General features: G+C 38.2%; 1 protein-coding gene across 3 annotated transcripts in view; it reads left to right on the top strand.

The window, feature by feature from the left end:
- The window catches only part of lrp8 (low density lipoprotein receptor-related protein 8, apolipoprotein e receptor), a 151,403-nt gene that overhangs the window by 48,279 nt on the left and 77,370 nt on the right, over positions 1 to 25,754 (top strand). For all 3 annotated transcript variants that reach the window (XM_042006301.1, XM_042006300.1, XM_042006298.1), the window contains exon 3: positions 17,667 to 17,789. In XM_042006301.1, the coding sequence (XP_041862235.1) occupies positions 17,667 to 17,789 (123 nt within the window). The remainder of the gene's footprint in view (positions 1 to 17,666; positions 17,790 to 25,754) is intronic.

The following is a 25,754-nucleotide window of genomic DNA, read 5'->3' as shown; positions in this document are numbered from 1 at the left end:
ATTGTTACTTCAAGTCAGTGACTTTGAACAAAACTTCCACCATTCCTGCTTTCTTTCTAAGCGTAGCACATTGCTTGTTACTTTTTCTGAAATAAATGCTTGGATTAGTAAGTTAAGCAAGCGTGTTTGTAACAGATCTTGCACACGCTGTTTGCTTGAGTTTTAATTTAAGCTGAGCATTGCAGGTTTTTAAAGAGTGATGTTCTGGTAATTGAAAGTAAATGGAGAGGCAACAGGTTCTAAAGAGCCACGTTCTCTCAGATCAAGTAGTTTTAGAGAAAGCAAAGGGAAAAGCTGGTGGTGTGTCAACTAGATACGTATTTTACTTGACTTTATGTACAGACAAAATTAAACCATATTTAGCTCTTTGTCCAACATTTTAACTAAAGTTGAAGCTCATAGTAGCTTGACTATATCTTGTAAACACCACTAAACTGTATTTCAAGTTCTTAAAAAAACTCGCTTAAAGAACTGGGTAATTGTGATGCTACAGACTAAAATGCTTGTTTCTACACAAGTAGAGAAGAAAGTGTGCCTTTCTCTTTTGCTTCATACTTACCCTCAGAGTTATCACAACCAGTGCTGTTGGCTGTTTTGTGCATGCAGCAGCGGTGTGGGCAGTGTCTAAACAGTGCTGTGGTACAAGTGTAAAGATAATTGGCTTTTGCACTCAAGCAGTTTTATGCAGGTTGATCTGAACTAGTGCACATCATGAAGGTTTGGGGGATATTAGGCCCAATGTAAATGAGCAGAGGACAATGCACTCAGAGGCGCATGTCAAAGCCGATCTCTTCTTTTAGCCTAAGCAGAGGGAATGCGTGAGTGTCTGTGTGGCTCAGAGGTTTGTGTACTCTGCAGAGAGTTAGATGTTCTTTTATGTGGACACAATGAAGGAGTCAGAGGGTGTTGAGTGCATTTGCTCCTGACTTCACATCAAAGTTTTTCATTGGGGGAAAATAAATAAAACTATGCAACAACTCTACTATTCAACCAACTGTTAAAAATTATTGATGAAGCTGAATTAGTTATAGTTTGCTGTGTAAGTGAAATCAAACAAGACAGCTCCAGTGCTGGTTTGGATTCTTTGTGATTTGGCTGCGCAACTCTTTGCCTATCGACAGCAAAGAACAGCTTATGCCGAGGGCTGAGGTTAGGATTACGATGATCTATAAGACCAACCTAAACCATGTGACCACTATATTCACATAAAAAAAATTAAAAATACAATACAGAGCCAGCATTTTTTTTTTTCATCCAAAGAAACAAAACTTGAAAACAGAATTTCACCATAAATGTGAATGTACTTAATTATAGCTACGTATAAGCATAGTTGGTATCAATCAGTTAGAGACACACAGTAACTTCTTTGTTTGTACATCCTCACATGCATCTCCAACCCCATCTTTCCCATTAGTGTTGTGTTTTTCCTCCTTTTATGATAAATGTTCAATAATTCAACCTCTCCTTTCCCTTTTTCTTTGCCTCCCAGCTGCTTTTTGTATGAATCTAAGTTGCTATGCTCAGCTCTCTACCAGAGAGCTATGGTGCTATGGCAAGTCTCTGAGTGCTTTTGGTTGTAGTGAGGGAAATCAGCTGTGGCAGCGCTCTAAATTATTCCTCTAGAGGTCTAAAGGGGTTGGAGCCCATGCTCACTCCCGTTCACCACACTTTTATCAGGGCCCAGTCGGCTCAGATGGGCCCCTTATCCGTCAGGCCTGAAAGGCCCTGGCCAAGCAATATCAATGACATGGACCATAAAAAAAGGTTGTTTAGTGTGCAGGGAGAATGAGAAGATGGATAGAAGAAAAGGAGAGGAAAATGGGAGTAAAGTAAGAAAGAAGACGACGAGAGCACTGTAATGTGCTAAATAAAGTTAAAGCTGCAATAACAACTAGCTATGACATCAACTTCTTATTATGTTTTCATTGGAACAGTGGCATCAAACTGGTTGGTGTTTGTTTATTTGTATAAGATGTAAACCGTATTTTAAATAGTTTGTAACCCTGTTCAGTGTTGCATTGTTAGTTATTTAAGCCGTTTAATTCAATGGAATGAATCGTGTAGTTTGAAAGGAAAGTCACGGTGCTCAGTGAGTTTATAGCTTAAAATATGGTTTGTTCAAACTTTAAACTTTAATCAGCTGCAGTATAAATACCAGATACCAATGTGCAGGATTTGAGTTTGATGATTTTTGTATCTGCTTTTCTTTGCTCCTCTAAAAAGCTTACTTTGTTGTGGCTTCATATGCTTTTGTCCTCCTGTCAACACAATCTCATCAGTTTTTGTTCTATATGACATGTTCAGATGCTACATTTCGCAGCTGCCTTCTTTCTTTTAAAGGCACTCTTTGAGTCTCATTGTTTGAAAACAATAAAAAAAAGACAATTGGTAATAATCCATTCATATTCCCTACAAGGATTTTACAGGATCATACACAACATAAAGGGAATTGACTTTCTTTTTATTTTGCCATTTTTAAGTTCAAGAGTGTGCAGGATTTTTATGTGGTCTTTAAAGCTTTGTTTACATGGTAGACAGGACTCAGCTGTCTCGTCCCCCTCACCCTCACTGCTTCCTTGCCTGAAAGAGGACTTCCTTGCATTCTGATTGGGGGCCTGTCTATTCGTACAGACTCTAAAGAATACTAATCAGTATGGCCTCCTCCATATCCGGACTCTTTTAAGTGAAAGATGGTGAAAATAACAGGAGACATATGATAAATGGTTGGCCTCATGCTGCTCTTACTTAAAAAACAGTTACAGTTGGTGTAATGGTGGAGGGATAATAAAGAGGTGTGTTGGTGTGCATTGTGTGCAGGACTCAAGCCAGAGCTTGTTGCACAACCGTTGTAAGTACACATTTAAGGGTCATTACAAAGAGCCTGTGATGTTCTATCAAAAATGGAAACCAAAGAATACCTTTTTATCATTGGTTTATACTCTGTGATGTAAAGTATGTCATCATTTTGGCTGCCAGTGCTGTTGTTTCTTCACAAAGCTGGAGTGTGATCAGGAAAAATACAAGTTAATTTCTGCCAGAATGTTTTACTCTCTTTCTCTTCTTTCACCTCAGAGAGGAGCCATGTGGAGATTAGATCAGCTTTACCAGCCAGCCAGGGTTTTGGGTGGTCAAATGGGTTCAACAAACCCCCACAGTGCTTGGCACTAGTTCCACAGAACACACATATAGTTGCACCAATCTACTCTAGAGAAATAGGAAACATCACTGATTGTAAGAGATACTTATCGAAGGTGGTAATATGCTATATTTGCCCTGTATCTGCCTACATTTGAAGAATTCAGACTTCACCAAAATACTGAAAAATGGTCCTGGTCATGTAGTTAAAGCTGTGTTGTTCAGGCCATCTCTCTGCCTCTGTGGCTAAAATAAAAGGAGAATTAAGAAAGCACAGCACTATGTAAAATGTCAAACATATCTCTTGTACATATGCACACATGGTCATGCCACCAGTTTCTTTCTTTGTCTGCCTTTCCCACACAGATACACACCTCTGCCTCACCTGTATGGGCCTTTGGGATGAGGCTGATTAGGTCTAAATAACCCTCTGGCAGGGATGTCTTTGATGGCTGTTGCCTAGCCTGCTTAAAGCAGGGCTCATCCCAAGCTTCCCTGTGGGATACTGAATCAAAAACAGCCAGTGGAAAGAAAGCTGTGCCTAGAGCAGTGTGAGTTTTTGTGAGTGTGTTTGTGGATTCCCAGTATGTGTGGAAATGTGTCTGAGTGCGTATATGTGTGTGGGAGTGTGTGCTTACCTTGCTGATCGTCTAAGAACTGCCAGTTTCAACGGTGAAAGGGGACAGAAGATGGGGGTGTTACTGACAGTTCTAGTCCAGGAGCCAGCATTTTCATTTTGTTCACTGGAAGCCGAGTGTGAAACTTTGATGAGGAGCAATTTGCATCTCTGGATGACTATGAAGAGGTTGGCTTTGTTCAGTGCCATCGAAAAGCCATGCCCGCACACTGCTGGCCCAAAAACCTGCCCACCCCTCCACCAACCAGCACCCACACTTTGCACTCCTTCCTCTGCCCTCCTAGCACCACTTTGTTGCTGCTTTGGCCAGCAACTATTCTAGTATAGTGTTGTGTGGCAAAGAACACCTGCTGGGAGTTCTTTCATCCAGCCTTCCTGAGGTTTTTAAAATGATCCAAGGGGAGCCCACAACCTCTGTAGACATATATGTAAAGTCTTACAGATAGTTGGGAATACAGCTGCAAATAAGCATCCACATGAAACTGGTGAAATGTTGACTACAGGATCATGCCTTCCACCTTACTGTCCATGGAAAGGTAAATTGGGAAAAGGTTAAAGGCAACTGAAAGTATATTTAAATTCTGCTTAATCTTTGTAAAATAAATGACAAGTCCTTCATTTTCATTTTTATACCAAACTAAACACTGTGTATGTGTTTAAATGGAAAAGCAGTTAATGAACGGGGATGGTGAGAGACAGTGGAAAAAAAGAGGAGGCAGGGTGGTTGGGGATTTGTGTGTGAGCGTGTGGTAATGGGGCTCAGAGGCGAGTGTCTACTTTGTATTTGTATTCCGGTGGCCGGGGGTATCCGTGGATACACTTAGGTGACTGGGAAGCATGCAGAAGGAGGAAGCTAGAGAGGGTTACTTCTCCAACGTGCCCCTGATACCCACGATGATTAAAAAGAGCCACACAGTGGCACAGTGGTATGAGGTAACTTTAGGTCATTCTCATCCAAAACATGCCCATCTATGTCTGCATCATCAGTGTTTTGTCTTATGTATCTAGTGTGTCCTTGGGTAGCTATGCTATATTCTTGTTGTATGTTAATTGGGGATTAGGCAGAAATGGCACAAAGATCATATTTTTGCTTCTTCTTGGAAAATTGTTTACATGAATGGAGCAAATTCTGTGTAGAATTTGAAGAAAGTACAGGTCACCTCATATTTGATAAAAAGGTAAGAACCATGTGCGTATGCTTCATGCTTCATCCAGACATACAAACAGAGCATGTACAATATGTGCAAGATTGCACAGCACATGAGCAAGCAGCATTGTGTTAAAATGGTGATAGTTAGACATAGATAGAAACATAGTTGTGGTTAGAGGGTGGTGTGAGACAGCTGCAGCTCAAATGCTTTTCTCTTGTTCATTTGGCCCAAAAGTTGAAAAATCAATGACTTGTAGGTAAAATAAACAAAATTTTTAAAGGGATATCTGTATGTTAAGATGTCTGGATTACAGAGGGAATGGTGGATGAATGAGGGAGATGATGATTAATAAGTGACAACAAAGTGCCAAATGGTTCCCACCACCTCCCTCTCATTCCTCCTTCTTAATGTTCCCAAATCAAGCAGCTTTGAGGGGCAATGAAAAGAGATTAGTCACTGTGTAACTTCATTCATGTGGCTGATAATGATGGAACACGCTGACCCTCAAGGGATTAGCTGAAAAAACATGATTACTTAGACAAAGTAAACCAGTTTGAGACAGAGTTGGAGCTCTGAAGAGGAAGCTCCTTCCCTGGTGAGAAATAGCACTGAAAGAAATACTTTTGGATCTGGTGCAGAATAAAAAGACAGTGGTAATCAGTTTTATTATTTGTCCCTATTTTACATGCATAGGAAATCTGTAGACAACAATATTTATTAATCAATGTAAAACACAGCAGGAGGGTTTGTGATTTACACATTTTATTTCTTGATGGGTTACATTTCTTCAAGCTGCTTCATGGCGTATTGCAGGAAACAGTGACTAACATGATGCTCATACTGTCACAGCAGAATTTTGTACAAACTAATATGAATGCTTTGCATATTCTGCAACAGTTAATCTTGCTGTGTCTTCTTTTTGTACAAAAATCTCAGCAGCAGCAGCTGACATGAAAGAGACCTCTTGCATCACTCACTTTCTATATAATGCTCAGGGAACAAAGAAATGGAGCAATCATAACAATCATTATTCCTCAAAAAAACAAACAAAAAAAACTAATTAGTTTTAATGGAATTGCAAGCAACTAATCTGTGATCTTTAATTTTACATCAGTCCTAAAACAGCAAACAAACAGCAAACAGTAGAAAAAATCCTATTTGACTGTCAGTGTCATTTTGAGTAGGTGCATCAAGACAGAATAATAAGCTTGAGACCTGTCTGTGGTCACATTTCATCATTATTTTAGATGTTTTGTCAAACTGAGGCTTCTCCCACTAAGAATTTGTCATCCTCTCTAATCACAATTTTTTCATCTAATCTGTTTTTATTTATATTTTTTTCTTATCAGTGATCACAAATAAAGGAGACAAAAGAAAGGATAGCTGGCTGTTTGCCAAAGGAAGAAGGGGCGGGACCAAGGAAGCTTACGATTCAGAAGGAGAAGGGTGGAGAAAGGAGCACGTAATGCAGAACGAAAGAGCGTGGCAGGAGAGACAAAAGACGAGGCTGTACAGTACAGTCTGTACAGTGTTTTGCTTTGCTGAGAGCTGCAGCACTATGAGAGAGGTGGGCTCAGTGTGCAACAAAAAAAAATAGCCTTCTGCCATCCCTTTTGGATGCTTTAAGCAAACCAAAGCAGCAGGTTGTATCACTGATCCTCTTCCTTCTCTTGAACCACAAACAAATAGGAATGTAGAACCTGGTCTCTGCTGCACATGTAAATGTATTCAAACACACAAATGTTGTAACTCTTGGTGACCTTTATGGGGCTTTTTGTCACTTCCAAGCAACAGCCATTTGTAACTTAAATTACTTTTTTTTTCCTTGTGAGCAGCAGTAGGAATTTGTCACTGTCTTTTGTCTGTGAATGCTCTGCCGGCTTTATTGGAATCCCTGCCGTACCCCCCCCATACTTGTCCCTAGCCACTCCCTTTGGCGAGTGCTGATTTTTGATAACAAGCCCAGTAGTAATTGTCATGTTGCCCGACCAGCAGTGCGCGGCATGTGTGCTGGTTTGGGACTTGAATGGCGGTGGTGGAAGTGCAGGGCCACGAGAGGGGAATTACAAGGCTCACAGCAAGCGTTGATTCATGCAGCCAGCGGGAATGTTGTTTGCTATTACAAGCCTTTTTCTTTTTCTTATGGGAGGTGGCTGCTTAAATCTTGCCTGTTTCCTCCTGTCAGTTAGTCAGTCACTTACTAGTAGAGTAATTACAGACTAGATTTTATGAATTTTTACTTAGCTACAAGAGGGCTGCTGTATGCATGGCAGTTTTCCTGTGCAATGTGATTGCCACATGTGTAGCTGAAAATTTAATTGGTGTAATCACAAAGGATATTAATCATTTAGAAAGTCTGCATTGAAATACAAGCATTTTAGGATGAATACTGAGATTGAAATTTGACATCTATGCATGTGTGAGGTTTGAGAAGCTGTAGCAAGTATTTATCTGTTATTGCTGCGTTCTGCATTGGCTGCACACATGCACACTGAGCACACGTTATTGTGCAATGTATTTATGGACGGGATTAGGTAGGCACAAAGAATCTGGACAAACTGAGGTTTAATATAGTACATAGTACTGTATATCCCCTCCCCCCATGCTTCACAAAGGTTTTATGGCCCCAATGGGACATCTTGAGCAGATGTATGTGAGTGAACAAGTGAATGAGTGTCCATTTATGTGTGTCTGTGTGTGTACACAGTGCAAGAAGTGTTCCTCATTGACACTCTAGGCAAAAAATCAATTGCATGATTTTAGGTTTGCTTCACAAAATGTTTTGTGTGATGTGTTTTGTATATTTCTTTTAAAAGCCAGTGCATTCAATTGCAATAAAATGTAATATCAAGTTCAATCTGGAAAAACAAAAAAATTCTGTAGTATGCATTTGAGAGATACATTTCACCTTCAAAGTCCTTCAATATATGCAGCCAGTCTGTGTTAAATGCACAGCCTCGTAGGTTTTTCTTAGGGTGTTTGTGGGGAGGAACGGATTAAAGGATTGATAGCTGAAATTATTAAAACTATGACTCTATCTAAGAAAGTGAGCGTCTTATAGTCTGATGAGATTGGACATTTAAGATGGGGCATGGGGGAGGGCAATGAATGTGTGTGTGTGTGTATAAGTGGAGGTATGTGTGTGAGTAACAGGGCTGATATCAGTGTCTGAGTGTTTGATAAATCAATGCAGGTCAAGTTTGAGAGCCGGATGTCAACCAGATGGCCTGTTGTTAGGGGATTTGTAGTGTGTAGGGCAGTATGGTTTTACTCTGCATATGCCACCTCTAATTAGCAGCACTGAAGCAGAAAGATATGACCTCATAGTTTCCAGACATCTTTGAAGGATAACCATCTCTGTCTCTCCTTTCCCAACACATGCACAAATACCTCCACTTACATTTTTGGAGCTCTTTCACCGGTGTTCTTATGATAGACAAAATCAGGACTGTGTGACAACCAGCGCTGCTGTTCTGCTCTGTCTGAAATAATCATTCGATGGTATGAATTTAAAGAATAAGGCTGGCCCTCCTAGTTTGTCCCTCACCATGTGCCTCCACAATGGCCGCTACAAAAGTACTGCATTCAGAGACACTGCTCTCAGGCCACATCCGCACTAAGAGAAAACTATTTTGTTATTAAAACAAAAACTTTTTTTTGTACAAAGAACCTTTTCCAGAAAGGCGTGCTTTCACACAATTCAAGACGACATTGTAGTATCAATGCCAGGCCTGTAAGTTGCCCTGCAACGCCACCACAGAAATACATCAAAAATTTTAAAGAAAATATAGAGTATGCACATATGCAAACCACTGGCAACAAATAAGAAGAATGAAGGTTTGTGTTAGTGCTTTCACACACACACGCGGTTCTGGTCCTGGCACTGGCCATGTTCTTGAGTCTCAGAACTTTGGTGCTTTGTGGCAAACTAGCCAGCATTCACACCAGTTCAACCTGAACCAAAGTGGCAGGACTTTACTCCACAGAAGTAAACAGCAGCTTAGACATTTGATCCTGAAAGTTGATGGTTAAGTGATCAAGGTCCATTTTAACCAACAGTTTCCCAAAATAATCAATAGACCATATTCAGATCACTGACTGAATTTCATAAGATGTTAGGAAGTCAACACAAACTGTTGACTTCCTAACTGTTTTAGAAAAGCAGCATTTTCAGACTCCAAAACGCTGGTTCTGTGTGGAGAAAACATTCAAAAGATAAACAACTGTAGCAGAATCACCTAAACTCATCCTTGTGTGGTTAGGGCTTCAGATTTCTGTGGTCATAGAGGTTTGTTTTCCATAAAAATGTCTGTCTTTTAGGAGCATTGTGTTTAAAATAAATAAAAGATGAAAGAGAACAGACAGAGGTAGAGGCAGTTGTGTTAGATAGATATAGTCATTTTGTATAGTAAATTTGAATTCATTGTAATTACTGTATATGCAGTACGAGTTTATTCTGGTTATAGGGATGTCTTTCATTTTTACATATTTTGTTGATTTCAAAACACACACAGAGACAAAGTGGGGCAGACACGAGGTCTGCAATGAAAGATATTTGTATGCAGAACTGGAACATAAAAGTGGAATAAAACAAAGGCTGGCGCTCTTTATTTTCTACAGCCATGTTCAGGCCATTATATCCAATTTCTGTCTTTGATCAACACTGTCGTTGTATCTTACTTATTTCTTTTCTTGTTCCCTTTCACTACGCAACAACTTTTCTGATGTCTAATGCTCCAATAATGTAAGGAGCATGAATCTGGGAGACAGAATTTGACAGGGGTCTTAGGCTTTAGCTTTTTTGCATCTCAGTCTGCTAAATTAATGGAGGGAAAGAAAGCCAAACTGACCAGATAACTCAAAAGAGCAACGTTATAGAGACCCATCCTCTGTCTGAGGTGGACGCATACATACAGTTACAACACAATATAATAATGCTATGCATGCTAAAGGACACGCTGAAGGAACACTTAGTTATGAATTCTGTTTTAAATTGTTTTCAGGTACTTTTTTTCAAATTAGACATTTTAAATAAATGTCAATATGGTGGAAGAGGATGGAAACATCCAGTAGGACAAAGGGAAATTAAGCTGTCAATTTAAAGTGCTAATATTTGGTGAAGGTGTCAGGCAAATATGGTTAACTTCAGTGGTGTGCTTTTAATCATTCTTTCCTGTTGGAGCAAAAAGACAGCAGGCTACAGGACAAATAGTGGCTGTAAGTTTGTGTTTCCTATAAGGACTCTTTGCATGCAAGCTTTAATTATGTGCTTTTCAGTAAATTGTCTCATAACTCTCATAAATCCACATTTTATTTAGAAGATACATAACTCATCAGATGTTGAAACGGAAATATTTTACTATTTCATGGAAAATCTGATGCTAATGGCAGAAACACATTTCAGAAGAATTGGACAAGGTGATGCTAACTATTGTGTAGCGTCTCCCATTCTTTTAACGACTTTCTGCAAACAGTCTGACCTCTTTCCAATTAACCAAACTATGAATTAAATGCTTCTTGAGTTGTTTTTTTATGTGTGCCATTTTTCCATAGCTCAAATATTTCCAGTATTTTCAACATCTGATATCTTGTTAATGTACCCATGGGGATAAATATGGGTTTATGAGATTAGTAAATTATTGCATTCTTTCTTTTATTAACATTTCACACTAGAGCTTGATTAATCTTGCAATAAAAAAAAAGAGATTAGTCAGTTTAAATTTAATTAATCCAGTATCTTGGAGATCAATTGTTTTGTACGTTCCGCTTTTACGTTGACAACAGTGACCCGTAATCTTGTGTACTTATGCGAAATACCAGGAAATGATGAGGAGCAGCTGGAGTGTTTCCCTGTTACGCTGAGAACGTCATGCCCATCAAGGGAACGTGAACAGCTGAACAAGCTGAATCTTGATCTTGAAAGTCAACACGTTATCTAAGATCTGCACTCCACTGAGCGACTGGAGCGACTCCACTGAACTTAAACTGAACCAAATTTAGACTCTTTAACTTTTTTCTGTTCTTTGAGGTTTTCTTGCATTTGTAGCTGTGAACCTGGAGGAAACACTGACCAGTAAATGTAGACAACAATCTTTAGAAGATGGTAGTTTAGAAGCGTAAACACGTCAGATCAGATTATTACAATTATCTCATTACTCCCAGATATCTGATTTTGATGGTCATGTAAACGGACTCAAATCGAAATCAAACCTTGCATCGAACTGATTCTGGAAATTAGTGGTGGTACTCAGCCCTATGTCACACAGCACCCCAACTTTTTGGGAATTTGGGTTATAGATACAAATGACTGAAGCGAAAATGATTTGACTGTTTGGTTCAGTTCTGATGAAATAGCAGCATCACATCAACATAATTTTAAAGTTCAGAACTTTTTCATATTTAGAAAGATGCAATACAGTAAAATGCAGAATTACCTTTTGAATTTAGTGACAGCACACTGATGTTTCAAAAATGAGTGATTTTGGTTTGTAAAGGTGTTAAAGTTTGAAATTAGAAAGAAAAAAAAATATGTTTTCTGCTTTGAATAGTAATGGTTTAATTCTTTTGGGAGAGTTTACAATCAAATGTCTCAACTGATATTTCAATAAGATGAAGTTTCAAAAAGTACTTCTGACTTTTTTGCCCTATTGAAGGTGAAATTCACTTTTTATTTATGTCAGTGAATACGTACAAAGTTTGCCTCCATCCCTTTCATCTTTTCCACCACTGATGTTCAGGCTACTTCCTCGCCGTATGATGCAACTGTCACTCAGGTGCTCTGACTTCGGCTCAGTTCCAAGAACCTCTGGTGCTCAATGTGAATGATTCTTTTTTGCTTTTCAGTAAAAAAAAAGAAATGAAATAAAATAAAAAAATAACAGAGGAAAAAAATCTGGATCCTGCCCTATAGGCCTGGCTAACCTGTCCAGATAGGGGTTCATAAATGGTAATGAGCTTCTTTGAACTGGTAGGTGGTATTTGATGTACTATGTGGAACATAGTATATTGGTTATTTGATCTGGCCGCTGCCTGGACTGCAGGTCTGTGAGTACCCCTCACTCGCCGGCCTTGGTAGTGTGTGCATGTATGCATATGATGTTGGACTTTAGAGTTTGGTGATAGAGGATAGACAGGTTTATTTTCAATTCCAACTTATGTATAAAGGTACAACTTGGACAGCTGAGCTTTCACGAGTTTGTGTAACTTTTTGTTTGGCAGTTCTAAACATTTAGGCATCATTCACTTTGCCTTTTATCTTCAATCATTAATTTGGCGGCTGAAGTGTTAATATTTATCTTTTCCTCTTTATTTCATAAACTGCCTGTTGTTGGAATTTGAGTAAGTTACTCAAATGAAAAGATGGTAAAGTTTAAACTTATTCTTGGAAAACAATATACCTCTTGCAGTCTATCATCATATTCATTCTTTTCTTTCTTATTGTTCAGCTGTAACGTGCTATTGTATTCTGCTCCTTTTCTTGCAATATCTCTGTCTCCAACTGATAATTGGGGAACTGGACAGGCCCTTAATCTCCTCAGAAGACCAATATTATACTTGTCTACTTCACTCCATCACACTGTCTGTGTCCCACTCCCTCCTTTTTTGTGGTTCAACCTCTGCTCGCTGATTAACGGCCTCCTTCTCTCTCTTGACATGCTCCGTTTTTTAGCTCTTTAGCTGATCATAACAACTTGGAGGACAATCCATTTCCTCCCCTCGTTCTCCTACAATTTCACTTAATTTTTTTCTCCCTTTCCAACTTTGACTTGCTTACTCTTTTTTGGGCCTTCTGTATTACCAGACATAGTGCACTATTTCTGTCTTTTAGTTCTGTTTTGTGTTTGTTTCTGGAATATAAAGTGTTTCAAGAAGAACTGTGTTTGCACTTTAAATATGCAGAAAGTACAGGTCGTGCTTTGAACATACTGATTACACTACATGCGTAAGAGTATTTACTCTGGTTTTAATCTGCTTCTTTGATGTAAATTTGCAGAACAAATTCAGTATATAATACTTCAAAGAAATAAACATAGGGGAGTTTTTACTGTTGTATGACTTCACTTATTAAATAAATGTAAGGCAACAAAGAGATTACTTGCAGGGATATCTGGTTATGTGATGGCAGTGCATACTAAAGGTGGTCCTGTGCTTCATTACAACTTTTAGTTGAATCTCTCTGTTATGAAACATATCTATTTGTCATTGAGGTCTAACAAGTGGAGACTGTCATAACTGATTAAAATGCTTAAATACTTTGAGTTTTAACGTTTTTCTGCATTTGTTTAAAGCCTAAAAAGTCTACATGAAAATCCAAGAAGCAAAACCAAAATCTCTTAAAACCAAGCTGAAAAAGTCTTTTTTGTGAATGTTATAAACATACTCCTTCTGTTGGATCTAAAGCTATTCAATAGAGTCAGTTGTGTGTTTGAGGTCATTGTTATTAGAGGACAACATACATTTCAGAAACTGGAGTCAAGATATCCTAATTAGAGGTGACATAGTGTTCCCTTAGCTGTTATTCTGCAGGTTGTACTTTTATTTCCATTTCCCCTGCTCTCTGTGTAGGTGTATGAGTGTAACAGAGTGGGTAAATTGAATGACTTCAAGGTAAGAGAGAAGTTGACCTTTACCTGTTCTCAGGTCAAATCATAGTGTCCCAATTCATGTCATCAAGAGTACGTGAAGAGGAATCCTAATAGGTGGGAAGCTTTTGTTGTTGGGTTGGAGACAAGATGAACATCAGTAAGTCGGTCTAGTTACTCATTGATCACTGTGCTTTTCAGAGTGACATTAGTTGAATGTCAGCAGAAGATTAACACAGTATTATCTACTTAAGGGCTAGATGGCAGCAGCACCTTTCAGTACGTCCTTTACATGCCAATTCTGTCGATACTGGTCACTAAGGATAGCATTCATTTATAGGTTTGGCTTACAAAAAATAGACAGTATGTGGGTTGCCCCAGGACTGATCATCAGAATGATATAGTCTAATATGTGCTTTAAAAGCTATTGAATAGTCAACATCTTCTCTCATGCGCTTCACATATTTTATACTTCATATATTACAATTGTAGAAGATCCCTGATCACTATGAAGTTGTTCCTAACAGTATAAAAATAACACACACAGTATGACACTGAATCCTGGAGCTGAATGTTGGCTAAATTTGACACATTACAATGTAATTATGTTAATTAACCTTTTAACATACAATTCATTGGCTAAATACTAATTTTTGACTCACTTTTATTGTCCACTAATGATAACTGACACCTGTTAAGTCATTCCAGTGAAAATGCTGGTTTACGTTCTACATTAATGTGCTGGATGAGCTTTAATTCCGGCATTTGGTGTACCTCATTATTAAAACATAAATTGGAAAAATAAACTAATCTTCTGAAGATGATCATCTCATCCCATTCTCTGTTCAGCTCCCTACTTCAGGCAGCTACCAGCAGTATGCAGCGCGTCTTTTGATTGTGGAAGTCTTGTATGTAATCTCATCGGCTTTGTGTAATGCTTGCACCAAGTCAGACTCCTGCTTTATGGCAGACAATTTTGTTTTTATTACGGCCGTATGGTGATGTCTGTTTCACTTACTGATCTGCCTTTAGAGAGTCATGAGGGAAAACAAGATAATATATGTATAACAATATATGAAAGTATTTTTTCTCTTTGAAAAGTGACCATGCATCCATGTTCAATTATTAGTTATTTGATACTCAACATTAATACCATAGTGTCTGACATTTCTAAGAGTATTATTCCTCTCATAGGATAAATGACACTGTGCTTTTGTTATCAACAAAATAAGTAATATTGTCTTTTAAACTTAAGCCTGAGAAATACTTAGTTAATTTGCAAGTGAAGTAGAATGATGAAGTTGAGCTGAATTGTTGATGGTGCAATTTAAAAGTAAACAAAGTTATTAATGGCTCAATAACGTGGATAAAATCCACAAGGGAAGCTCCTCTGCTGTGTCTGCTGTCTCGCATAAATATTCATCACTTTTTCCATCAAGAGACAAAGAAGCAAAATGAAATGTTGTGTTTCAGCTCTAGGTGGAAGGGTGGATAATGGGTTTGGGGGTGTGTATCTGTATAATGTGTGTATACTTCCTCACTTTTCCACAGTCACTCTCATAAGCCAGCTTTAGGCTATTCCATATGGATGACACTCATATATGTCAGGTCTGGGTGCATCAATTCAGATATAGGCAAGTCTTTGTGTGTGCACATCAGCAGCTCTTCAGAAGCAGAGAAAAATATATACAGCCTATACACAGTAATTTTAACATTATTGTTTCATTTTTAGGATAACTGATCTTTACAGTTAATTCTTGTTATATATTCATCCCACACTGTGAATCTCAGCTAAATAGGTGAAAGTTACATGTATAAAATTAGGTATTCTTTCTGTTGTAAATGAAACGAGAGCATTGTTTGAATGTCATTACATGGAGGCCTTCTTTTTGAATTGTTGCAGCTGGTATTCAAAGCTCCATGACTTAGTGGTTTCAAGATGAAAGATAATGACTACAGTGTGGAAGTCATCTTTGAACACAAGATTTTAGAGAGATTAAAAAATACCTTTATCATTTAAATTAATGAATTAATAAGTTAATTAATTAAAAACTGTTCTATGTGGTCTAAAACACTTTGGTTTTATTGTTTTTTACTTTCATGCAGTGACACTTTGGTTTTCTGTATATGTGTGTGTATGTACGCTTATCTCTACAAAGGTTAATTAAATGTGTATTTTTTTGCTCACTGAGAAAAGCTTTTCAATGATTCTGCTAAGAAGGGCCAAAGTGAATTGTGATATGTTCCTTTTTGTCCTCACGATTAGAGGAAATAACAGTTAAGACAGGAGTTGTTGGAAATTGATAGGCTTACGCTTACTCACTTCTGCATTTTAATTAATCCTCATGAATATGATATGTTGTAAGACTGTCACCTTCACCGTTTTGCACCCTCATCTGAATTTAGCAAGCTGGTTTTGGAGAGGATTAAGATGACCCACGAGAACAGATGAAATGTGAAGGTGAAGGGAAATCCTTATTTATGGATATCTGACAGATTTATTGTGATCTGCAATGGTATTGTGAATTTTTAGTACTGGCTGCACGATCCGTGTACACTACACCTGTCTCTGTTATCAGGCTGTAGGCAGAGATGCAGGAAAAGATGAAAAACGGGGAGGGCAGACAGCAATAGATGGGATTTATGCTAACATGCTGGTAGGAAAGAAAGGGATTTATGTGGTCCTTTGTAAAGACTGATGCCATTACATGAGACCTCACCTCAACAGCCTCTTTCCCTCCTGTCTTTCGTTTCTGTACACCTATTCTCTTCTTTCTGCTCTCTATTTACCTTTGTCTGTGGCTTTTACTACTCAGTAATCCTTCGAGACATGCTTCTCATTTATTCCAGGCCCACACCTGCTTCAATTCTATCTCTGTAATGTCTTTAAGCCTCCCCTTTTCTTTTTTCTCTCAGCTTAAAATCGATACTCTGTTAGTGACTGTGTGGATATGTAGTTTTTTTTCTAACCTGCCATATTTGTGTGGATTTTCATATATTTAGAATTGGTCCTTACTGCTGGCATGGTGTCAGTTTTCTTAGCTTGTTCTTCATAATTACGGCTCCCACTTGTGCTGTCAGTCATGCTTCCTCCATCCTAACTATAGAACACAATGCTTGGGCTGTACCAAATCATTCTATTGTTTATTACTTTGAATTAGTGCTATAGCACTGATTTACAATATTTTTTTTAAGTGTTACCATGACTACATATATAGATGGAAAACTAGTACCAGTTGGTTTTGTGTGCTATTTGTAAAGCTGTTAGACACAGCTTGTTTAGCCAGTTCCCTGCCCAATCAAAGTTCCATCCTTAACATTCATTAAATATTTATGTACAAATTAAACAAAGATCTGCTATTTTGATTAGTCAGATTTAAAAGCTTTGCTAGGTGGATTTTATTTGGGAACCAACCACCACACACATGTAGGTTGGCTATGTGACACAGTTAAAGATAAGCTCTCACATGGGAACTTTCCAGATTTATTGTCCTGATCCAATAAATCAAGACTTAAAAAAGAAGCATAATCAAAGGCTGGCTAATCAGATGCCCCACAGCTTCTGTTACAAGCTGTACTTGAACACACCGCCAGGAATTCAGCTGCATCAAAACATTGGTTTGATTAAGTTTGAGCAGGAAAATTGGCTTGAAGCTAAAAATGAAGAGATGTACTTGACTTAAGCTAAATTTTAATTGCTTGACCTTTTAGAGAGGATTATAAAATGTTTGGCATGTTTCTCCACCACCTAACTGGTTAATTTCTAAGGTTCACTTGAGAGTCAATATGAAGAGTTTTTTTTATCAGTTGCTGTATTAGAGCATTTATTCTGTTTATTATGAAATGTAGGATAAATGGTAAATGGACTTATTTAGCGCTTTTCCAGTCAGCTTGACTACTCAAAGCGCTTTATACTACCTGTAACATTCACACACACACACTTATACCCCGAGAGGCACAACGGGAGGCAACGTGGAGTTAAGTGTCTTGCCCAAGGACACTTACATGTAGTCAGGGAAGGCTTTGAATCGATCTACTGACCTTCCGGTTGGAAGACGACTGTTCTTCCTCCTGAGACAGCTGCCCATAGTGGATTAATGGTGCATCTTTAAATTTCTCTCAAATATTTGACCATCTTGTATGTTTCCTCTCTTTCCACAGCAAAGAAGACTTGTGCAACTACTGACTTTACCTGTAAGAATGGGCAATGCCTTCCTGCTAGGTGGCGCTGTGATGGAGAACCAGAGTGTGCAGACGGTTCAGATGAGGCTGATGCAATCTGCAGTAAGTAGTTGCACAGATACACACATATTAGCTAATATTGTCATGAAGTTAAACACTGGAATACCAGCAGATGGAAGGCCACACACACACAGCCAAGCAGGTCAACACACACACACATACAAAAAGTTGACCTCCACACACACATGCTAATACTTACTTCAAACATTTCCATGTTCCATTTTTAGCATGTCACATTATGCTCTGCTCTATTTGCTGGGTCAACCTTCTGTTTCTTGCACATTGCTTCAGAAAAGTGCTTTTAATTGCTTTTTAGTGTTTGCTGCACCATAATACTCAGGACCTGCTTGCATGGTTAGATCAGAGCTGAAAAGTGCTGAAATGTAGACGAGACGTCTGTGCCTTCAACAATTTTTCCACACTATAAATTTAATTACAGTGCACCAAGTATGGTATATATCTTTCTCTCGTTAAGCAGCTCATGATGCTGTAAAAGATAAATAGTCTAAATTAAATGTTTGGCAACACAGTTAATATCAACTCTGTTTTTTAATCTCATTCTCTCAAAACCCCTGACAGGAGTAGTAACATTGGTTTAAAGTTATGTTGCTTACTAGTTATACTGGCTACTCATCAGCATCGGCTTCTCTCGCTGAGATCATGCCAAATCAGATTTTTTCATTCGCCGTTGGATCACCTGTAAGGTAGTAAAAGCAGCTCTTTACCTCTAACTTTAGCAGCTAACAGTAAGACTTTGGGCTCCAACATGTTCAACAAACACAGAATGTGGAGGGAAGTATGAGGAAACCCACTGCCCATATTACAAGGTGGAGTTAATTTATTTTGATCTTGTTTTCTGTTTAGCACATAATCACAACAGAACCAGTTTACACTTTGTCCTTTTATTTAAAAAAAACCGTCTGATGTTATTAATCTGTTTTACAAGACACAGCGGGAATGGTAGCCAGAGGTGGGCTGGGGTCTGGAGTACTCGGGTTTGAGTCCCCAGCACTAAACCCCATCCCAACAAAACCTGGCAGCCCACAGCTCTCTAGTACGATTAAAGATGGGTCAAATGCAGAGTTGAATTTCCCAATTGGGGTTAATAAAGTAAAAATAATAATTATTATTATTATTATTATTATATAAATTTTTATTCTTACAAACATGGTCTGTTATAGCTGCTCTCTGTGTGCAAGGCAGAGATCCGCCCTAATGCAGCACACAGAGTGCCTGCGCACACACAAAGCACATCAACCAGCTGAACATCAGATAAAAATATGAGAAAATTTTCTTTAAAATCCTCCCAGGGAGGTGAATATAGAAACGTTCTGACTCCAGTTAGCATCAAGAGTATTTCTCTGTTGTCCATCAAGGGAACGTGCAAAGCCAAACAAGCTGAATCTGACGTTGTTGTAGTAATTTCTGAGTTGTATTAAGGCTTAAAATAGATCCAGTTTTATTTGTAGGTTTTATTAATGCCAACTAGTAATCTGAAATCTAAACTTTAAAAATATTCAGAGCGACTCCGTTGAATAAAAAGCTTTTCATCAGGACATTTATAAAAGTGAAACTTTTTTACGTCCTGAGCATTTTCTATCACAGTATTTCTGGCTGTGAATGTGGGGAAAACACTGACCAGTAAATGTAGACTTAATAGTCGTTTGAATATCGTATTTCTGAATTGCATGTAGCTGTTACAGATATTACAGATATTACAGTAATCTAATTACTCCCATATATCTTATTTTGACGGTCATGTAAACAGGCCCAGTGTTTTCAGGGCTCAAGACTGCAACCAAATGGTCGCATTTTGTGACTAAAATGTGAGACAGTGCGAGTGAATTTTTCATCTACTCGTGCAATGGCGACCAAAACATTTGCCAGTCTTTTTCTTGTAGTAGTTATAACTGTAGTAGTTATAACTGAATTTATTTTGTCGCTAACAAACATCAGCCAAACCACGTGACTACCGCCATCACCACGGCAACCACAACCCACGTCAAGATGTCATTCCAAATCCAATCCAAAGTTGTGTGTAAATATTTTTATTTTTATTCCTTATGTTGTATTTTATTCTTTGTTTGTTTGCTTGTAGGTAATTTCGCGCAGCTCAATTTTTTTGCCATGTTGAGCCTCTGCCCGCAATGCATTGTGGTCTATATTGACCCGTCTAGTGACCATCAATGCTCACTTCTTTTCAAGATGCATTGTGGGTAATTTTGAGTGCTCTACTTTTTTCTTTCTGGACATTCGGACACTCCGACAAAATGGCGTGACCCCTATATAGGGAGTAGGGTGCACATTCGGACACAGCCTTGGGCTTCTTGCAGCAGCTGCATTCAGAGCAGACGACGTTCACCTCTGTTTCATGACCAGGCTGAAAATGAAACGTACAAAGCTGCTGCTGGAGGATCCTGCGCTGGTTTACCGTCAGATAGTAATGTCTATTAATGAAGGGTGTGGACAAAATATTTAAAAAGTTAAAAGTGTTGTGAAATGTGAAAGACTCCTAATTAAAAAGAAAATACACTTTAGCTTACCTTTCCCACCACATCCCTCTTTATGGCAGCATCTATTACAACTACTGTACTAGGCTGATTATGCTAATTAGCAACTTTTAGGACAGTCAATAGCTACTTTTCTTACTGTGGAGTTGAGAACAGTGGCTGGAGACGGAGGATCAATCCCTGAAGCTGTTATTGCCAGAAACTACATGGACAAGTCATACCATGCCCTATGGGGGATGATGGTGACAAAATTGACGTTCTGCTTCGACTACAAAGTGAAAATCAAATCATCAAATCTGATCTGATTTAACAAGTTCTGTCTACTTTTTTTGTATTAGTGCGGCCAGTAAGAGTTTTTTTTTTTTTTTTTTTTTTTTTTGTTATGTCAACTTCAAAATATGTGAATTGTAAACATTGTAATTTCTGAATTTATTGTTCAAGTTTTTATAACTAATACAGTGAAATTGAAAGGAAATGTGAATATCTGCTATGCAAGGCGATTTCAGTGTGCGCCCCTATACTTTCTGCTTGCGCTCCTAAAAATTTAAGTTAGGGGTGACTGTGCTCCTCGTTAAAGAAGTTAGTCTGGAGCCCTGGTTTTATAAGTTTCAAAGTTTTCTGAGATTGTCTTTAATATAACAAAATGGTGTTACATAAATATCTGTAAATGAATTGATATCAAATCAGATTTGATCTAAATTGAATCAAATTAAGATGTTGTGAATCAAATCGAATTGATTCAGGAAATAAGTGGCGATGCACAGCCGTGCTATATTCCATCATGCACAATTTTAATCATGATAAAGGTGACAGAGCTTATACTCAAACCTTTCCAGTTACACGTTTTTTTCTAAGGCTTACAGGTGATGCCCTCACTGGTGCAATTATGATAAATGGAACACTGCCCACTATAATTACTTGATGTTTAATGGATTCGCAAGTTGTGATCTGGGTTACAAAGCAGTATGATCAGTGTGGGGCAGGAAGATGCAAATTGCTAAATGATCCACTCTTATATGGCACTTTTTAATCTCATCTAGATTCTACAAAGAGGTTTACGGTGTGTTAGTCACGTACTTTTAGACAAACAATACCTTTTGTTATTCTTCATGCATATGCACATATTGGGGGCAGAGTTGACACAGGGAAGGGCTGGGAATAGGGCCTTTGATATTTTCACTTAAGCCACTCCCACCACATGTGTGTATATTGTATTACAGAGTAAATGCTCAGAAATGCAAGAGAATGAGAACAAGGACAGGACTAAGGAAACTTTATTTGGGTGTGTAGGTGTAAAGCACTTTTTATAAAAAATTTAAAATATTTTTCATTATAGGTGGGAATTTACCCGACTTTCAGAAGTGAATAGTAGAGGTTAAATGACTGTTCTGACCTCAGATACTTTTACAGAACGACATGTCTTTGCAAGTTCACTTGCAAACTTTTCCTGTAATTTTTGTACAGACTCAGGTTCACAAAAAGTCAGTAGTAGGAAAAACTATAAAAGTTCAATTTAATAATAGAGTTTTCTGCTACTTTTTGAAGTGACTCTTTCAACTTTCTGTGGCCTTTATTAAGCAGTTGCTGAACAGGAAATGGAGTCAGAGAGGGAGGGGCATGCAGCAAATAGTCTCAGGCTCTTTGCAACCTGGGCTACCTGTGGTGAGCTTCCATAGCTTCACATACATGTATGTGAGGCTACAGCTGCTCAACCAGTTGTGCTCAACTGTGATTGTTTTGGGTCACTTTCAGTGTTAACCTACTTCTCAGTGAGAAAACCCTTTAGAAAAAATTTATGTTATAGTTATGGCTCAAATATAAGCCTGGACTACAGGATGAATAGACTATGGATGGACTCCATCCATTTGTTGTGTTCAAGAACCAATTAGACTGAGGGATTCAAGAAGTGGAATTTACCAAAGAAATTTGGTCATTGGACTCCACCAATGGCTACAATGCACATACATAAAAATTCATATGTATCCACTGGCTGATTGTGGGCTTGGTGGATAAGAGTCGTATGAGGCTGTTACCTTTGCTTCATACAAGTTACATGTCATTTCTAGTTGGACACCTAGAAATGTATAATATTGTTTTAATCTCAGCAAAGAATTAACTTTAACATAGCCTAACTGGCAACACACCATCATGGTCCTGACAACAGTCAACTGACAACAGAGGCAGGGGAAGAAGAATCATTTACCCTAAGACAAGTCAAAAAGCAGCATTGCAAAACTTTTCATATGGCTGTAACTACAACCCAACTCCTATTTGATTTTTTTTTTTTTTTTTTTTTTCATATCATGAGGAGTCTCGAAGAGATGATCAAAGGCCGCTTTGAAGATTCTGAAAGTGATAAGTCTGATTGGCATAGGCCAAGAGCATGTGTGAGAGTGTGTATACATGCACTTGCCTATAAATGCAAGTGAGTGCACCCGCATAAATGTGTGTATGGAGCCAGAGTCAATACTTGTATTTAGTATTCATCACAAGGTGAACCTGCAAGTCATTCCATCAGATCAGTGGACTTGTGGTTAAGTCTCATTATATCTAATCAAGGTCAGACACTGTGAGAGCATCGCTAACTTTTTCAGCCATGTTGATCATCACAGCTGTCTGAGTGTTCAAGTACCGGCAGCAGAATGAGTGTGTTTCTCCAACTTAAGGTTTTCTTATAAAAGAGAAAACAAAACGCAAAATTAGAAGATCTTGGCTAGGGCATGGTATTATCGCTAATTTCCTGAATTGATTTGATTCGATTCACAACAGCCTATAAATATTTAATTTAGATTAAATATGACATTAATATGTAGAATACATATACAATATAAACCTAGCAGAGCTCTTAGATCCAAAGACTCTGGTCAACTAGTCCAGACCAGAGTCCAGACTAAACACGGAGAAGCAGCATTTAGCTGTTATGCTGCAAACAAGTGGAACAAACTGCCAGTGGAGATTAAACTTTTACCAAATGTAGACATTTTTAAATCCAGGTTAAAAACATTTCTTTTCTCATGCACCTATGCATGAAATCTGCATGTTAACTTTTTTTTTTTAACTTATCTTGCTTTTAATCATTTTAATGTAATTTATTATTTTATTGTGATTATGTGTTGATGCCTTTTATTATTTCTAAATATTTATAATGCCTTTGTTTTATGTAAAGCACTTTGAATCGTCCTGTACATGAAATGTGCTATACAAATAAACTGCCTTGCCTTGCCTAAATATCCATAAGGTTTAGATCTCAGTTATGTGTTGATGTAATAAAACGTACAAAGAATAATGGCTAATTGATCTCCGAGTTTTATGAATCGATATTGGATTAATTAAATTTGAATTGATTCAAATCGATTAATTGATATTTTTTAAAACCCAGTTCTAATCTTGGCCTGTGTTTTCTGGACTTTTTGTTAAGCAAAATAATTGTTAGAAATGAGTTTGCTATATTACAATGATAAAAACAAACTTGTGCTTGTGCATGGTCCTCCAGAGACTTAAAAATGAAGGTCCCCTCATCTTTCCATGCATCTATTCATCCATCCGTTGAGGCTGAAGCCCATCCCAGTGGCTACCAGGCAAAAGGGCGTGGAGGGAAAACTTAAATGACCAAAAATGGCACCAACAGAAGCAAGAGCAGCCTGCACCTTAGTTTGTTTGTCACATTTTGAAGACTGCTTCCATCTTATAGCACAAATGTGCTTGTGGATAACCAACACAGAGCAGACACACAACCATGCTGCGACTGTTACAACTCCATGTTTAGTACCAATCAGTGATGATTATCCTCTGTGGTACAATAGCATCTGCATATTTTTTTTTCTCTACAGCATTATTCTATTTTTTAACCTGTGTTTATCACCAAGTTCTAACTGCCACCACAATCTTATCTGTCGTTTTTTAATGTGATCAGACCCTTTGGCTATTTCACTTAATATCACACTTGTCCTTACCCTGTCTTGTGCATCTTTCCCATGCTATAACCCTACATCCTTTTAAGATTTCTCTGCCAGGTTATACCCTATATTGTATTCTTGGCTCTGTCCTCTTCCATGCTGTGTATCATCCACTTTCTGATCTGAGTTCAGTTTAAGTAATGTCTTTGATAGAATTGATTGCCTGGGAGCAAATCGATGGACTGATCCTCCAGACTTTAGCGTTGACTGCTGAATAACTATGGACCTTCAATGACGGCTCTGAAACCACACACACTCAGGCCCCTATGCAGCTGTATGTAATTACACATTGGAAAATTAATCTGGGCCTGGAGGGGATTCTGGAGAAAATGCTCAATCAGACAAGTGGTGGCTATGCATGAAAGAGTGCACGTGTCTGCATCCAATGTTATGCAGCAATCCTAAGTACAGTCATCATTGCTTAATAGTGGTTGGAGCTGCATCATTAGTAGTCATGGATAGAAGCTTGTTATTATAGTTGTGAAGCAAATGGGAAATTTATTGAGGGCGCATTCACACTGGAGCTGTTTGGTCTGCTTTAAACGAACCCTAGTCTACTTCTACGGTCCATTTGGAGTTAGATCATTCGCACTCTGGTTTGGACCAAAGAAGCAAACTCTTGAAAACCAGGGGTTTCAAGTTCACTTGCAAGTGAATCCTGCTGCAGTTCGTTTGCAGTGTGAAAGGAAACGGACTACATTGAACCAAAGAGAGGAAATGACAAACATATAACACAACATTTTAGATGCTGCCTGCTGCTCAAACTGGACATATTCTTGCGAAAACCACGTTTTAACACCAAAGTAAAAACAGAAACTCCAATACTGCATAAACTTCATGTTGCTCCATTGTTTATCTGCATTAAACAGTATTAAAAAGAAACAACCACATAACAGAGACATGTCAGTAAGACTTGTGGTCATGTATATTTAACCTCTTTCATTCAGCATCAAGCAGTTCTGATTTTCTGGGGTTGAGGCTTTTACGTAGGTCAATATTAGTTTACTTGCAATAGCAGCAGCAAGGTCCAAGTGGAGCTGTAAACACTTCCAAGTATTATTCAAACTCTATTCATGTGAATATTTATATACTAGGGCTCAAATAATGCCTTTATACCATCCAGCCATGCTGAGGAAGGCAAAACGCATCTCATTAAACACTCTACCACTTATACATCAAACCATATTGCATGTTACGACCCATTGTTGGCAATGATCACCAGCCGTCTTACGTCCCTGGGGACGTAACATTACACAATATGTAACAGTCCTTACACCTTCCTGTGATATTGGAAAACTTTTTTGTAGTTGAAAGACTATTCAAGAGTGCTTTAACTCAATCATATTCAGAGGACGTGGAGGACTTTTTACATCCATAACATAAACATCTGTTTCATCTTAGTAAGTAATCTTGAAGTCTACTCAGGCGTATCTCCTACATGCTGATGCTCTACCGAAAAGCCTCCCATCCAACTGAGAGGAAACACAAATGAGAATTTTAATGACCATAAAAATCAATCGTAAGTCATGTTTCACTGTCAA

The sequence above is a fragment of the Melanotaenia boesemani genome, chromosome 14 (genome assembly GCF_017639745.1).
Source record: "Melanotaenia boesemani isolate fMelBoe1 chromosome 14, fMelBoe1.pri, whole genome shotgun sequence".
NCBI classification, from domain to species: domain Eukaryota; kingdom Metazoa; phylum Chordata; class Actinopteri; order Atheriniformes; family Melanotaeniidae; genus Melanotaenia; species Melanotaenia boesemani.
The sequence above is the reverse complement of the archived record's forward strand: the minus strand, read 5'-3'. Positions and strand labels throughout refer to the sequence as shown.